This window comes from Pristiophorus japonicus, chromosome 3 (assembly GCF_044704955.1).
Source record: "Pristiophorus japonicus isolate sPriJap1 chromosome 3, sPriJap1.hap1, whole genome shotgun sequence".
Classification (NCBI taxonomy): Eukaryota; Metazoa; Chordata; class Chondrichthyes; family Pristiophoridae; genus Pristiophorus; species Pristiophorus japonicus.
Window position 1 is genome coordinate 79,220,841 of NC_091979.1, and position 16,211 is coordinate 79,237,051.

Here is a 16,211-nt window from a genome sequence, read left to right on the forward strand (position 1 = left end):
TAATGTGGGAAAATGTGAGGTTATCCACTTTGGTTGGAAAAATAAAAAAGCTAATTATTATTTAAATGGAGAGAGATTACAAAATGCTGCAACACAGAGGGATCTGGGGGTCCTTGTACATGAAACACAAAATGTTAGCATGCAGGTACAGCAAGTAATTCGGAAGGCAAATGAAATGTTGGCCGTTATTGCAAGGGGGCTGGAGTATAAAAGTAGGGAAGTCCTGCTACAACTGTACAGGGCATTGCTGAGACCAGACCTGGAGGACTGAGTACAGTTTTGGTCTCCTTATTTAAGGAGGGATATACTTGCATTGGAGGCTGTTCAGATAAGGTTCACTTGGTTGATTCTGGAGATGAGGGGGTTGTCTTATGAAGAAAGTTGAGCAGATTGGACCTTTACTCATTGGAGTTTAGAAGAATGAGAGGTGATCTTATTGAATCATATAAAATTCTGAGGGGGCTTGACAGGGCAGATGCAGAGAGGATGTTTTCCCTCTTGGGGGAATCTAGAACTAGGGATTATCATTTCAGAATAAGGGGTCACCCATTTAAAACTGAGATGAGGAGGAATTTTTTCTCTCAGAGGGTCTTGAATCTTTGGATTTCTCTAGCCCAGAGAGTTGTGGAGGCTGGGTCATTGGATATATTTAAGGTGGAGATATAGATTTTTGAACGATAAGGGAGTCAAGGGTTATGGGGAGCGGGCAGAGAAGTGGAGTTGAGGCCAAGATCAGATCAGCCATGATCTTATTGAATGACGGAGCAGGCTCGAGGGGCCAACTGGCCTACTCCTGCTCCTATTTCTTATGTTCTTATGTAAACAAAGCTGCCACGTTAGCAGCAGATGATCAACTTTTTCAACCCCATTGGTTCGATTTGTGCGGCAGTTCCTAGAACAACGTTTCTGCCTCTGGCTGAAGTTGCCTTATAAAGTAAAGTGACTTATCTTGTTTGCACATGCACTGAAACATTGTACCAATCCAGTCACTGTGCGTTATGTGTCAATCTCACAGAGCCAAAAAAGCTGCTGATGAGCAGATATCATGGGTGTCTGTATGTATGCAGCTCATCCAGAGCCCAGTGGGAATCATGGCTCCACATCTCCAGGTAGGAGCCACATGGAGGTGAGGATCAGCAAAAATCATGCAGGGGCAATCACCGGTCCCGCCATCATCACTACTGGGGTCCGCAACATGAGAGTTCACTTCTGCTCCTGAACTCAGCACATTTGAAGGACTGAAAGTTTCAGCTCAATTTATTGGCTCACCTTTAAAACTGAAGTCAAACTAATTGCCAGGTATGAAGCAGAACACTGTCCGTGCAATTAAACTGTACCCCTGCAAGGGTCAGCACCTTCAAGAGAAGATGGAGAACAGCAGCAAAAAGGGACTACGTCTTAGTAGCAGTGTAACATTGCTTTCTGTTGGAGGTGCAATTTTACTCGGGAGGAGACCACATCAAAGAGAGGAGACCACTGTACATATTTGCCTCAACCCCCAGCTGAAGTTTCAGTGGCCAGTCAGTTTAAAATAGACAGAAATCTGCTAGAAGAACTAAAGAAAGAGGAAAAGAGAATATAAAGGTGGGGAAGCAATAATAGAAATGGGGACAACTGGCAGAAACTTATTGGGAGGGTAAAATAGTAAAGGATGGGTAAAATAGTAAAGAAGGAAAACAAAAACACAGAAATAACTAAAGGTGCACTTGATGAAAAAGAAAGACTTCCATCCACTTGCCACTATTGTTACACCAGATTTATTGTACAGCATTTGTACTATCAACTTCGATAAATTCAGAGCTTTACGCTTTTTCTTATTTGCTTCTCCCCCTCCCACTAATTTGAATAGATAACAAGGAATGAATGACAGTACAAGTAAGTGCAATAAGTCAGACAGAGGTTTGGAACAATCAGGTTGGCAGCTGCCCCATTTAAATCCATAACCAATTTCACCATTACAATGTATAATGGTGGCGGGAAAGCAAAATCAAAATTCATAACCTCCATCTCTGACTTTTGAAAATACAAGGGGCCCGAATTTGGTCCCGGCTCCGGCCCGTCCATTTCTCAGTGGCCCCCTGGGCAGGAGGTCCGTTTTTGCCACCCGCTGCCGCCGGGTTCCGTCGGGTGCCATTTTCGACTCCGTTGAGTGGGTGGCAGCGGGAGCGGCAATCGCCAGCAGTTGGCAGCCAGGAGCGGGCGGAAGCGGTACTCGGCGGCTGACGTCACTACTGTGTGTCAGTCGGAGGCCTCTCCACTCGGGGATCTTCGGAGGGCCTCCACTGCGCATGCACGAGTTTTCGGGTTTCGTTTTTTTTGTAGTTTTCTTGATCCGACATGTAGTCCTTTCGTGACCTTTGGAGGCTGATTGGGAAATTGCGCATAAAGGAGAGCATTTTATTTCAAGTGTGAGTGTGAGAGGGGAGAGAGTTCGAGGTTAGAGAGCAGAGAGGTGGCATTACAAAGGACAGATTTGGAGGTGAGAGAGCAGAGAGGTGGCATTGGAGAGGGGGCATTCTGAATTTCAGAGGGGGCAGTGTGAGAAATTTGAACCCACAAACTCTTCAGCAGCCGTTCCTCTCATCATTCAATGAAGACGGCCAAAACCAGGCCCAGAGCTCTGTGGTTTAATGAACAGGAGTTGGAGGAGCTAGTGACAGAGGTGGAGCGCAGGTACAACAAACTCACCCGGGACGGGCGTGACAAGCCTCCACCAGCCCAATACCGACGTCTTTGGATGGACATCGGTGAGATGATGACTGCAATGGGCAACATTGAGCAGGATGGGGACCAATGCCGCAAACATTAGAACGATTTGCTGGCGTTAGCTAGAGTGAGTACAAATTTATTCGCCTCCTCCTCTCCAAGGCCAAAAACGTTGTGCGCCAGATGTGTGTGTGTGTGGGGGGGAGTGTGTGTGGGAGGCATCAGCAAAGGGGCTGAAGGCTGCATCGCTTCTTTGAGCAGAAAAAGCAAGCAGCCAACCAAGCAAGCCTGAGTGCAACCGGAGGGGGCCCAGAAGAGGTGGTCGAATTGACCAGGCTGGAGGAGCGTGCGTGGCATTGGTGGGTGACCGCCGCCGTGCAACCACAAACATTGATGCAGATCCGCTGCTGCCGTGTGGTGAGGTTATACCCATCTCTGGTGTCAGCAATGCTCATGCATGAAAGTACATGCAATGTTAAGGCACTCACAGTTGAACACACACTTTGTCGCCCATTGTTGCTATGGACATGTACAGATGAAACTCCTTGATGGCATAATGTGGGATGGAATGGCTCACATCTCAGCTTGACCACCACCTCCGCGCCCCCCACCCCCGTCCTCCCCACAGACTGAAATGTTGTCCTCTACTTGTAGATCCTGAGTCGGACAGCACGGATCTAGAGAGACCATCGACTTCTGGCCTTCACAGAAGCCGTCAGAACCCCAACAATTCCCACCTCGATGTTCTCCACAACCGAAGACACCGTATCCTTCCTGCAACCCCCCCCCTCCCCTCCCGCCCCCCCCACTGCCAGATCACCCATTTCCACTGTTGCCACCTCCGCCATCCAGGGCCAGGAAGAACAGGAGAGAAATGAGGGAGAAGGGCCCATCTTTCTGCCCCTTGAACTAGAGGAGCCGGAAGCGGCTGACATCAGCCTCCTGCCATGTGAGCCAAGTGTCCGCAGAACCTCGGCGTCGGACTCCGATTTCCTGGGCTTTCCAACAGACTCCACAGACGCAAGCTGAACCAAGCGCAGAGGCCGTGACTCGAAGGGAAGCAAGGTGTCAGCACCCAACAGCAGCAAGCAATCACCCGCAGATGCATCACGGCTCTCTGTACTCAACCAGATGATGCAGCTATCAAGCATGGGCGTGGAGATAGGTCGCGACATGCTGCAGACCATGGCTGGGATCGTCTCCTTTACTCAGCAGTATGATCAGAGGATGGACCGGCTCATTACAGTCCTAGTGCACACAACGGAAAGCATTGAGGCCATGAGGCAAGAGATGGCTTCTGCATGCGTAGTGAAAGCCCCCGACCCCACACCCTCAAGGCAGACACATCCAGAGGAGCAGGAGATCCCTGCGCCTTCGGTCCCACGCCCTACCTTTTCACCAAGACACATACTGCAGACATCCCGCTGCCCTTCTGCACAACCTCCTCAACCAGAGGCAGTGATGGGCAGGGGAGCGCCACGCCGTCGTGCAGGCATGGGGAGGAAGTGGACATCGGGCATTGCTGCAAGGGGAGGGGGTAAGAGAAGTGGTGGTGCCGAGTAAAGGGGTGGGTGTTGCTCCTGTAAATTTATGTAAATGTAATAGTCTTATGTAACCTTTGTTATTGTGCACTTGTAAATACACGCACATTGCTGACCCTCTGTTGATGCGTGTGTCATTTTAACATCATGTGTGGTGCGTTGTGAGAAACACACATCTGTCCCTCGGGTCATCTGCTTCATCAGGAATATCTTCCCATCCACATCTGACTGCCGTGTATAATGGGTCCTGTCATCAGGTCATCACATGATGACAAGGAAGGGTCACCAATGCAGGAAGCCTGCCATTCAATTACTCACAGTTTACCTACTTGCAGGGCAGACCTTAAGGCTTGCACTTAAACCCTATTTTTTCTAGGCCAAACACGGAGGAGTGCCACCCCTAAGATGACATGGTCACCAGTTACATTGCAGGACATTGTGTGAGACAATTAATGAATCAGTTTGGATTTACAAAATGTGAGATGCTGAACACTTTTCAGTTACTCATAATAATTTTCCCTTCACCATTGGGCTTCTCAATGAAGGACTTTCAGCAAGGTCCAACAAAAAAGCCTCCATCAGCTTAGATACATTTCAGTCACTTTTATGACATACATTTTAAACATTACCATCAGCAATAAAGTAATGCAACATGCACCTAACTTTTTTCCAGTATGGTGCAGCATCCGACTGGCTGCCATGAAGTGATGGCCTCCAGCACTCCCAGCCTCCCGTTCTCTGTGCTGCCCGACTGCTGTCCACATCTCCCTCCCTCCCACCCGATCTCACTGCTGCCCGAATACCGTCCATCTCTCCCTCCCTCCCACCCGATCTCACTGTTGGCCAAATGCCGTCCAGGTCAGATCTGCTTTTCCCGAGCAGTCCTTCTGGCGGGCGGCAGGTTGACTGGAGGCCAGCATAACTGATGAAAATGGCACTTTTCCAACATCCGGCATGGGCGGGCGGCACGATCTGATGTCGGCGGAACTCTTCCCTACCAATCTTCTGCCGGAACCTTGGACGGAAAATGGGTGGTTCCGGGGAAATCGCCCAGAAAACCGACATTTGTGGCAGGACCTCAGTGGATGCGGGTGGAACAACGATCAATTTCGGCCCCAAGGAATGGTGAGTTTCTTTTTAACTCTTTCCTATTTTCCTTATTTCTAGTGACAAATGGAAACCAAATTGAGTTCCTTGGTGGCTCAGTAAGTCAATAGGCCACGTGGACCACGGAGGTTCCAGGTTCTCTCAATGTGCTGAATCTGATAATGTCAGCTAGGTCACAAGTTGGAGGTTTATAAAGACCTCATTTCCCCTGGGCAGTGGGAGGTTAAAAAAAAAAACTTGGTTTCCTGTTTCCAATAAGTATCCAGCTTCTCATACTGGATTGTGCCTGTGTTGATGTTAGGAAAAACTGTGAATCTTGAATGAGTCAAACAACCGAATGATAACTCATTGTCTAGGCTCACATATGAAGAACAGCCACTGCGGCAAGCCAGGTCGGGGCTGCAACTACCAGTGGAACATGCCTCTGCAAGGAGCCAACACCTTCAGGAGATGGGCTGGAGAAAAGAGGCAATAAAAAAAACATGTAATCATTCAGTTCTCGTGTTACTGTAACTGAGCTACCTCTTGGTTTGCCATTGTAGAAGTGGAATTACACTTTTGGGGTAAAAAGACTCGAGATTTACTTCTATAATTACTCATGTTGAAAATGTGATGATATTTCTGGAACACCACTGATTACAAGGTCAGCAGATACTTAACATGGACATATATCACTGTTCCTTCATCGTCGCTGGTTCAAAAATCCTGGAACTCCTGTTATAACAGCATTGTGGGAGCGCATTCATCACACAGACTGCAGCAGTTAAAGAAAAAAGCCTACTCGTATCTTCTCAAGGACAACTGGGGATGGGCAATATATGCCAGTCTTGCCAACAATATTGAGAACCCAAGAACGATAAAACAATAAAGTCTGTTTATAGCAGCATCCACCTAGTAGCCAAAGATGTGGATTTGCTCAACTACCTTGTGGAGTCTGCTCTCAGCCAGTGACTACAGAAAATAATTTCAGAAAAACAAGCATTGTGATGGTTAATATCAGACATTCTTAAGCCCTGAAAATGGACAGATCTGTCATAGCTGACTTGCTCTGAAAATGAGCAGACATTGTAATGGTCACAGTAATCCTGATATGCAGTAAAGCTATTGGGGACCAAAAACTTGCATTTATATAGGACTTTTAAAGTAAAAAAATATTCCATGGCACTATACAGAATAAAAAGTAATTAAAAAAAAGGAATTGATATCGAGCATTTGATGGATAGTGAGGAGGTGAATGGTTGAAGAAATGGGTTTTTAAGAAGCTTTTCTCAAGGCAGGAAGGGAAGTAGAAAGGGAAAAGGGTTTAGGGAGGCAGCTGAAGAGAGCAGGGCAACTGAAGGATCTGCTGCTAACTGTGCGACAAAGGGAAAGATGGATGAATCAAAGGGCAAAATCAGAAAAAGGGTTATAAAGCTGGAGAAGCTTGCAAATATATGGTGGGGTGAGACCATATAGAGGTTTGAAGGGGATAAAGATTTAAAATTCAATGCATCTGGGGATAGGAAGCCAATGTAGATCAGTCAGGACAATGGTGATGAGTATGTATGGGGCTTAGTGCAGCATGCAGACAAATGCGTTTTGAATGAGTTAGAGTTTATTAATAGGGAGGATGGGAAGCTGGCAAAGAGGACATTGGAGAACTAAAGTCTAGATGTGACAAAAGTGTGAACATGGATTTGCAGCAGTGGCAGTGAAGTAGGAACAAAGACAGATGATGCAACAGAACTGGAAGTGAGCTGTCTTGCTGATGGATAGGATTTGTTATAGTCAAATGCCACATTGTGAATACTCTGATACTGATTAAGTGGAAGGGACAGAAAGGGGGGTGGAATTAGTGGGAAGAGTTTATGGAGGAAGCTAAAAACTGAGTATTTGGGTTTTCTCTATGTACAACTCGAGGAAACTTTGACTCATCCACAACTTTTGTGTCAGACAGGCAGACTGACAGCACAGGGAAGTGATGGAGAATTAGAGCTGGGTTTCAGGCATATATGTATGGAAGCTGATGTCACCAAAGGGCACCATGTAGATGAGGAATAGCAAAACCACCAAGGCTAGATCTTTGGGAACACTGGAAGTGATGTTGTGGGAAGAAGAGAAGGTAATGTAAGATCCACTGGCTATGTTGGGAGATCTAGGAGTGGATTCATCCAAAAGGAGTCTCAGAGTTGGACAACAGGAATGTTGATGGTGGAGTATGGTTACCCATGTCAAAGGGTATGGAGGACAAGAAGGGATAACACATTACAGTTGCAGTCACAGAGGATGTCTTTTATCACTTGGAACAGGACAGATTTGGTGCTGTGAGTTGAGTAGAGCAGTGCAGAGTGAAACCAGAGTGGAAGGGTTTAAAGAAGGAACTTTTAGAGAGGTAGACACAACGTCTTAAGGTGAAAAGACATTCAAGGACCTTATAGAGCAAAAGGAGGTTTGAGATGGGTAGTAGTTGGAAATAATGGATGGATAGAGGGTGAGGTTTTGAAGACAGGAATAATGACAGTGGTTTTGAAAGGGAAAGAGATGATGCTTGAGCAAATGGAGGCAATGACAATATTGGAACGTGTCGGGGCTAAGGAAGATCAGGAATTTGGTTGAGAAGGGATTGAGGAAATAAGAGTTGAGTCTCATGGAAGCGATGTGTTATGTATGTAAACCTGTAATTACCATGTCTAACCACCAGAGAACTTATCCTCTGGAGTCCCAAGGGATCCTACAATCCCTTGGGAGCACCTGTATATAAGGAGGCCTCACAGGCTGGAGGGGCACTCTGAGATCTGTAATAAAGGACTACGGTCACACTTACTTTGAGCTTGCAGTATCTAGTCTGACTCTTTATCCAAGACTTAACACGATGAGCTTAGGAAGGGCAGGGGGAGATGGATGAGGAACTACAGAGTGTTATGGGGTCTGGGGTAAGGTGAATGAGGTGGGGCTGGATGGGGGTAATGAGACATATAACATATAACAGTACTGTAACACAGCAAAAAATATATATTTTTCATAAAAAACATCATTTTATTAATGTAAGACACTGTGCTGAAATTGCCGGTCTCGCCAGGTCTGTGTGAAGTGCGCACGGACCCAGCGAGGCCTCGCAAAAGCCAGCTTTCGGGGCGCCAAACTTGTGCGCTGAGAACCGACTTTTCCGATCTGTCAACATTTCTCAAGACAGATCCTCCACATCACCGGGAGAAGAACTTTCGCACGGGAGACATTGGGCTATTTGCCCAACTCATGCCCAGCGAATGTCCTTCAAATTTTTACGCTTGATAAAAACAGGCACATAGCTTACTTTTACCAGTGTAACACTTAAAAAATATATAAAAATTAAATTTAAAAACTCATTTTATATTAAAAACCCTGTCCACTAAGGCAAGTTTATTTATAACCCTATTAAAATATATTTTAAAAATTCCAAATTTTTTTTTGTAAAACATTTAATTACAATTTATTTTAAATATGTGAGATATTTTGTTTATTTATTATGCTGTGTTTCGGTGTTTTAGGGGATTATTCTCATTGATAGTAATGGGAGTCCGTACAGAGTTCCCATTTTTATCAATGAGAATACTGCATAGTGATTGGTGGTCCAGACCCACGTGACTCCAGCATGTATGTACGTACCTGAAAGACACCTTCCCATGCGCTGTGCAGTGAAACTAGGCCTCCGGCCGGGATCCTATGTTCCTCCGGGACCACCAGGTACTTTCGTTGATTTTTTGGGGGTCGGAGGGGTTCGTAAAAGGAAGCCTCCGACCGCAATTTTACCCCCAATACTTTTTATTTGGGTTCTGATAAAAGGTCATTGACCCGAAACGTTAACCTTACCTTTCTTTTTCAACAGGTGCTGCTCATCCATTTCCATTCCCTGTAAAATCTCTTGGTCTTCCACAAATGTGTCAAGGTCTTCTGTTCGATTACAACCCATGGAATATAGAAACACACAGCACCAATAACAGAAATTAGTCATGATCAACCATTGCAGAAGTAATAGCAAAGACAACCACAAATTAGAAAACTTATTATTACTGATGTTGATATGTAGCGAAGACTAGAAAAATGCAACAACTGGTTTGTGATTAGTTTCCAAGGAGACAGAACAAACTGCCAATAATAATTCCTAACAAATAGACAAAGGGAATTTCCTTGCTTTACAACAATCCAGCATATTTAATCTACTCCACTGCCTGAAATAGCATTATTCTACAGAAGACTCCCAGCAAATGGATTTCTTTCAATGTAATAACAAAATCACTTACCAATAAGAGTTGTCGAAATTCAGGCACGCCAGAAAGCTGGCGCACCAACGATTTTTTACCTGTTTTTTTCGCCGGTAGTGATGAGGCGGCCTTTCGATCGATTTTTGGGACTTTGAACTTGTTTTGACGTCGGACCGGAAGTCATAGAAACATAGAAACACAGAAAATAGGTGCAGGAGCAGGCCATTCGGCCCTTCGAGCCTGCACTGCCATTCAATATGATCATGGCTGATCATTCACCTCAGTACCCCACCCCTGCCTTCTCTCCATAGCCCCTGATCCCTTTAGCCGTAACGGCCACATCCAACTCAATTTTGAATCTGCCCAACGAACTGGACTCCACAACTTTCTGTGGCAGAGAATTCCACAGGTTCACAACTCTCTGGGTGAAAAGGTTTCTCCTCATCCCGGTCCTACATGGCTTACCCCTTATCCTTAGACTGTGTCTCCTGGTTCTGGACTTCCCCAACATCGGGAACATTCTTCCTGCATCTGTCCAGTCTCGTCAGAATTGTATACGTTTCTATGAGATCCCCTCTCATTCTTCTAAGTTCCAGTGAGTATAAGCCTAGCCGATCCAGTCTTTACTCATATGTCAATCCTGCCATCCCGGGAGGAGGATGCTGTGAGGCTGCAGAGCGACTTGGATAGGTTAGGTGAGTGGGCAAATGCATGGCAGATGAAGTATAATGTGGATAAATGTGAGGTTATCCACTTTGGTGGTAAAAACAGAGAGACAGACTATTATCTGAATGGTGACAGATTAGGAAAAGGGGAGGTGCAAAGAGACCTGGGTGTCATGGTACATCAGTCATTGAAGGTTGGCATGCAGGTGCAGCAGGCGGTTAAGAAAGCAAATGGCATGTTGGCCTTCATAGCAAGGGGATTTGAGTACAGGGGCAGGGAGGTGTTGCTACAGTTGTACAGGGCATTGGTGAGGCCACACCTGGAGTATTGTGTACAGTTTTGGTCTCCTAACCTGAGGAAGGACATTCTTGCTATTGAGGGAGTGCAGCGAAGGTTCACCAGACTGATTCCCGGGATGGCGGGACTGACCTATCAAGAAAGACTGGATCAACTGGGCTTGTATTCACTGGAGTTCAGAAGAATGAGAGGGGACCTCATAGAAACATTTAAAATTCTGATGGGTTTAGACAGGTTAGATGCAGGAAGAATGTTCCCAATGTTGGGGAAGTCCAGAACCAGGGGTCACAGTCTAAGGATAAGGGGTAAGCCATTTCGGACCGAGATGCGGAGGAACTTCTTCACCCAGAGAGTGGTGAACCTGTGGAATTCTCTACCACAGAAAGTTGTTGAGGCCAATTCACTAAATATATTCAAAAAGGAGTTAGATGAGGTCCTTACTGCTAGGGGGATCAAGGGGTATGACGAGAAAGCAGGAATGGGGTACTGAAGTTGAATGTTCAGCCATGAACTCATTGAATGGCGGTGCAGGCTAGAAGGGCCGAATGGCCTACTCCTGCACCTATTTTCTATGTTTCTATGAATCAGTCTGGTGAACCTTCTCTGCACTCCCTCAATTGCAAGCACGTCCTTCCTCAGATTAGGAGACCAAAACTGCACACAATACTCAAGGTGTGGTCTCACCAAGGCCCTGTACAACTGCAGTAAGACCTCCCTGCTCCTATACAAAAATCCCCTCGCTATCCCCAGCATGCCATTTGCTTTCTTTACTGCCTGCTATACATGTATGCCTACTTTCAATGACTGATGTACCATGACACCTAGGTCTCCTTGCACCTCCCCTTTTGCTAATCTATCACCATTCAGATAATAATCTGCCTTCCTGTTTTTGCCACCAAAGTGGATAACCTCACATTTATCCACATTATACTGCATCTGCCATGCATGTGCCCATTCACCTAACCTGTCCAAGTCCCCCTGCAGCCTCTTAGCATCTTCCTTGCAGCTCGCCCTGCCACCCAGCTTAAGGTCATCTGCAAACTTGGAGATATTATATTCAATTCCTTTGTCGAATTCATTAATGCATATTGTAAATAGCTGGGGTCCCAGCACTGAACCACATGGCACCCCACTAGTCACTGCCTGCCATTCTGAAAAGGACCCGTTTATTCCCACTCTTTGCTTCCTGTCTGCCAACCATTTCTCTATCCACGTCAATACATTATCCCCAATACCATGTGCCTTAATTTTGCAAACTAATCTCTTGTGTGGGACCTTATCAAAAGCCTTTTGAAAGTCCAAATACACCACATCCACTGGTTCTCCCTTGTCCACTCTACTAGTTACATCCTCAAAAAATTATAGAAGATTTGTCAAGCATGATTTCCCTTTCATAAATCCATGCTAACTTGGACCGATCCTGTCACTGCTTTCCAAATGCACTGCTATTTCATCTTTAATAATTGATTCCAGCATTTTCCCCACCACCGATGTCAGGCAAACCGGTCTATAATTCCCTATTTTCTCTCTCCCTCCTTTTTTAAAAAGTGGTGTTACATTAGCTACCCTCCAATCCATAGGAACTGATCTTAAGTCCATGGAATGTTGGAAAATGACCACCAATGCATCAACTATTTCTAAGGCCACTTCCTTAAGTACTCTGGGATGCAGACTATCAGGCCCTGGGGATTTATCAGTCTTCAGTCCCTTCAATTTCCCCAACACAATTTCCTGATTAATAAGGATTTCCCTCCATTCCCCCTTCTCGCTAGGCCCTCGGTCGTCTTGTACTTTCGGGAGGTTATTCGTGTCTTCCTTAGTGAAGACAGATCCGTAAGTATATGTTCATCTGGTCTGCCATTTCCTTGTTCCCCATTATGAATTCACCTGATTCTGATTGCAAGGGGCCTACATTAGTCTTCACTAATCTTTTTCTCTTCACATATCTATAGAAGCTTTTGCAGTCAGTTTTTATGTTCCCTGCAAGCTTACTCTCATACTCTATTTTCCCCTTCCTAATTAAACCCTTAGTCCTCCTCTGCTGAATCCTAAATTTCTCCCAGTCCTCAGGTTTGCTGCTTTTCCTGGCCAATTTATATGCCTCTTCCTTGGATTTAACATAAGTCGGTCATAATGGGGGCAGAAGTGTGACGGTAAGTCATGCTGAGGGGCAGAAGTTGGGGCGGAGTGGTAGTGATGTCATTGCGTATCTGCGTCACCACACTCTCTCCCCTCCGTTAAAGGGGAGAGAATCGGTGATTTTTTAGTTTCAGTCACTGGGCCGCCAGGGAGGGTTTCGGCTGGGCCAGCAGCCTGGCACCCAAGAGGGGGTGACAGGCTGCCTGTTGGCGGCCCGGCCAAACCCGGGGCAATAATTTGCCGGCCGATTGCGAAGTCGGCAGGCAAAAATAAAAACATAGCATCCGTGGCAGTGCATCCTCCGCGTGAAGGGCCACGCCGCTGCCGGGCTGCACACAGTCAGGAGAAGGTACACTGACAGAGAAAGATGTCGGGGGCACTGCGTAGCGGATCGGCAATTTTTTGAGTTGAATTGGGGTTGGAGTATCCTGGAGGTGCGGGAGAGCAGTGGTGCGTGTTTTAATGACACGCTTGCAGCGGTCGGCAGCAGCGGGGCGGAAGTGGGGACAGTTTGAAAAATCCTTGAGCTAAATTTGGGTCGGGGCGGCCCATCGACTGCATCGATTCCGCCACATGGCTGCCGCAAAACAGCAGTAACAGGCCTTACTCGGACGCTGAATTTCGGCCTTATCTTCCCTAACCTTTTAAATAAATCAAACTTTGAAATCAAGTCTGTTTGATTTTGCCAGAAGGTATTTGAACTGGTTGAGTTACTTCTTACAAATAATACCATGTAAGAACTACTTTCAGAGCTTAAAAAGAGAAGCACCATTTCTAAGTTCCATCTCTTGAAACCGGGAAACACTTACTAATTTCATGCCCATCATCACTCTCAGTAACCTAGTAATGAAAATAAGAATGAGAAAAATGTTGGATAATAAACCTACTTTTAAAATAAAATAATTTCAACAAAAAGATACTTAGAATAGGCATTAGCTTTAGATATTTCATAAGTTTAGGTCTTGAGAAAGAAGGAGTTACCAAAGGAGATATTGGGGCGGTTCTCCCCTTCGTGGATTTCTGTTCACCCCTCCATATCCACCCAAAATCAATCCATTTTCCTGGGGTGGGGATCATTATGCAGAATTCCTGCTGTCAAGAGGGACCCCACCAGTGTGAGGGCAGAGAATCCTGGCTACATTGGGCACAGTGCCACACCAGAAGAGCAAGGCAAGTCAATAACAATCCAACAAGATGTCCCACTGAAGATCTGAAAACGGAACCTTCAGCAGGTAAGCGTTGGGGGCAGAACAGAGAGTAGGTCATTACAAGGTCTTCTCCATCCATACATCTCAGAGTAATTACTGCCATTTCCTCATGAAGTAACGGTACTATTATAGTACCTTTCACAACAACCAGACGTCTCAAAGCTCTCTACAGCCAATGAAGTACTTTTGGAATGTGAGAATTGCGGCAGCCAATTTGTGCATAGAGTGTATTTGGAGCTTTGGAGGAACAAGGGAATGGCAGAGAATAATTGACCATAGTTGTGCAGCTAACCTTCCCTTCCCCACACCATGCAATGAACACCAGGTCACCAGGTTGTTTAATATTTGTTGCATAAAGATGGTTGGTCAATGTCGGGTTGACATTTAGTCGGGTGTAACTCTTCACTTTATCCCAAAACATTTTTCTACAAATTTTGCTTTGATCGTATCTTTGGATGAGTCTGTCTGGGGTCAATTGCACAACAGATAGAGGATGATTGTAGCTATAAAATCACAGTATAAATGAACATTATCTCCTTCATTCATTGTCAGTGCATCAGGGAAATGAGAAATGGATTCTATTTCAAAATATCCTACAAAGTATTTTCAGAAAAATATTATAAATATATACTCAGCTTTTAAAAGTCCCACATTTTTGGAGTTCCCGTAACAACAGTGGTTCTGGCCACTGATTGCTATTTCTTCATTTGTACTCAGGGCTTTCAATCATCTGCCATCCATATTATTCATAAAGCAAAAATTGTTAATCATTTTCAAAAAACTGGCATGGACATGATGGGCTGAATGACCCCTTTCTGTGCTGTATGATCCTATCTGTCTGCTTGCATTCACTCTCTCAATCTCAAGTCAATGCATACCCAACTCAATAATAAATCTCAATGTTATGGGAGCTGCAAAAGTGAATGACAATTACTTGCTTACAGCAGGCGTGCATTTCCTCCCTTTTATAAACTGCTTCCTTGCAGCAAGTTCACCTTTCACAGATCTCTTTGTCTATAAATTCGGTGTACATGCTCCAAATTATACATTCGGGCTCTGAGTCAGAAGGTTGTGAGTTCAAGTCCTGCTCCAGAGACTTGAGTATATAAATCTAGGCTGACACTCCAGTGCAGTGCTGAGGGAGTGCCGTCAGAGGTGCCGTCTTTCACACGAGATGTTAAATTGAGATCCCGTCAGCTCTCTCAGGTGGACATAAAAGAGCCTATGGCACCATTCCGAAGAAGAGCAGGAAGTTACTCCTGGTGTCCTGGCCAATACTTATCCCTCAATCAATGTAACAAAACAGATTATCTGGTCATTATCACATTGCTGTCTGTGGGAGCTTGCTATGCACAAATTGGCTGCCGCATTTCCCACATTCCAAAAGTACTTCATTGACTATAAAGAGCTTTGAGATGTCTGGTTGTTGTGAAAGGTGCTATATAAATGCAAGTCTTTCTTTTCTTTCAGATTTTGCAATGGTAATGACAGCGAAACTGTCAGCATTCGCCATCATTACTCCTCTGAAGATAACAGCAACTTTGGAGTCAGCGCATGCGCAGATAATCATGGAAGTCCAGATGTTGCTGTTGGTGATTCTACGCTTCTTCATAGGCTGGGCTGTAGAGCTCCCTGGAGCCTGCAATCAATTCAAATCACACTGAAATGTAATTCCTGACAAAAACTTCCCTTATTACGCTGGAATATCGCTATGAAATACCCTGAAAAAGTTATGCCTTGTTGAAAGAAGTGCAACAGGGCTTTTTAACGGCAGATTAACTGCTGAACAACCATTCTGGCCCTGAAAATCTAATTTTATATTTGTAGAATGTCAAATTTTTACATGATGATAAGAATTACATGGTTTTAATGTAAAATTATTAGTTTTTTAAGTTTGTTTATATTTCAGCTTCTAACTTAATCCTATGTGTAAATACCAATCATTTTTTCGCTCTCTGTAAAATTTATAAAAAGTAAATTATAATCTGTGCATTTTACTTCCTGGTTTGCTGCATGCGAGAATTCTTCAATATGATTGGCTGCTTAGCCTGCTTGATGACATCACTGTTGCGGGACACTGGAGATTTGCTTGATTTGGCACCAGATTCAAACTAATGTTGAGAGAAGTGAAATTCGCATCACAGTGATCTCTAGATCTTTGTGGGCAGCTTTCTTTAAGGGCAGCAGCAAATGGCATTGTTTCGCCACTGACCGCATATTCCCAGCCAGTGTTGCAAGAGAGGGCAGTTGAGTCTAAAAGGATTGCCTCTCAAAATGCAAGGTTTTTCTTGTGTCCTATCCAGAAATGTGAAACAAGTGTGAAAAGA

General features: G+C 45.0%; 1 protein-coding gene across 1 annotated transcript in view; it reads right to left on the reverse strand.

The window, feature by feature from the left end:
• The window catches only part of parp9 (poly(ADP-ribose) polymerase family member 9), a 123,593-nt gene extending 114,311 nt beyond the window's left edge, over positions 1–9,282 (reverse strand). Inside the window, exon 1 of the mRNA XM_070873614.1 lies at positions 9,183–9,282. Coding sequence (XP_070729715.1) covers positions 9,183–9,282 — 100 coding nt within the window. The remainder of the gene's footprint in view (positions 1–9,182) is intronic.
• Between the last annotated feature and the right edge of the window lie 6,929 nt (positions 9,283–16,211).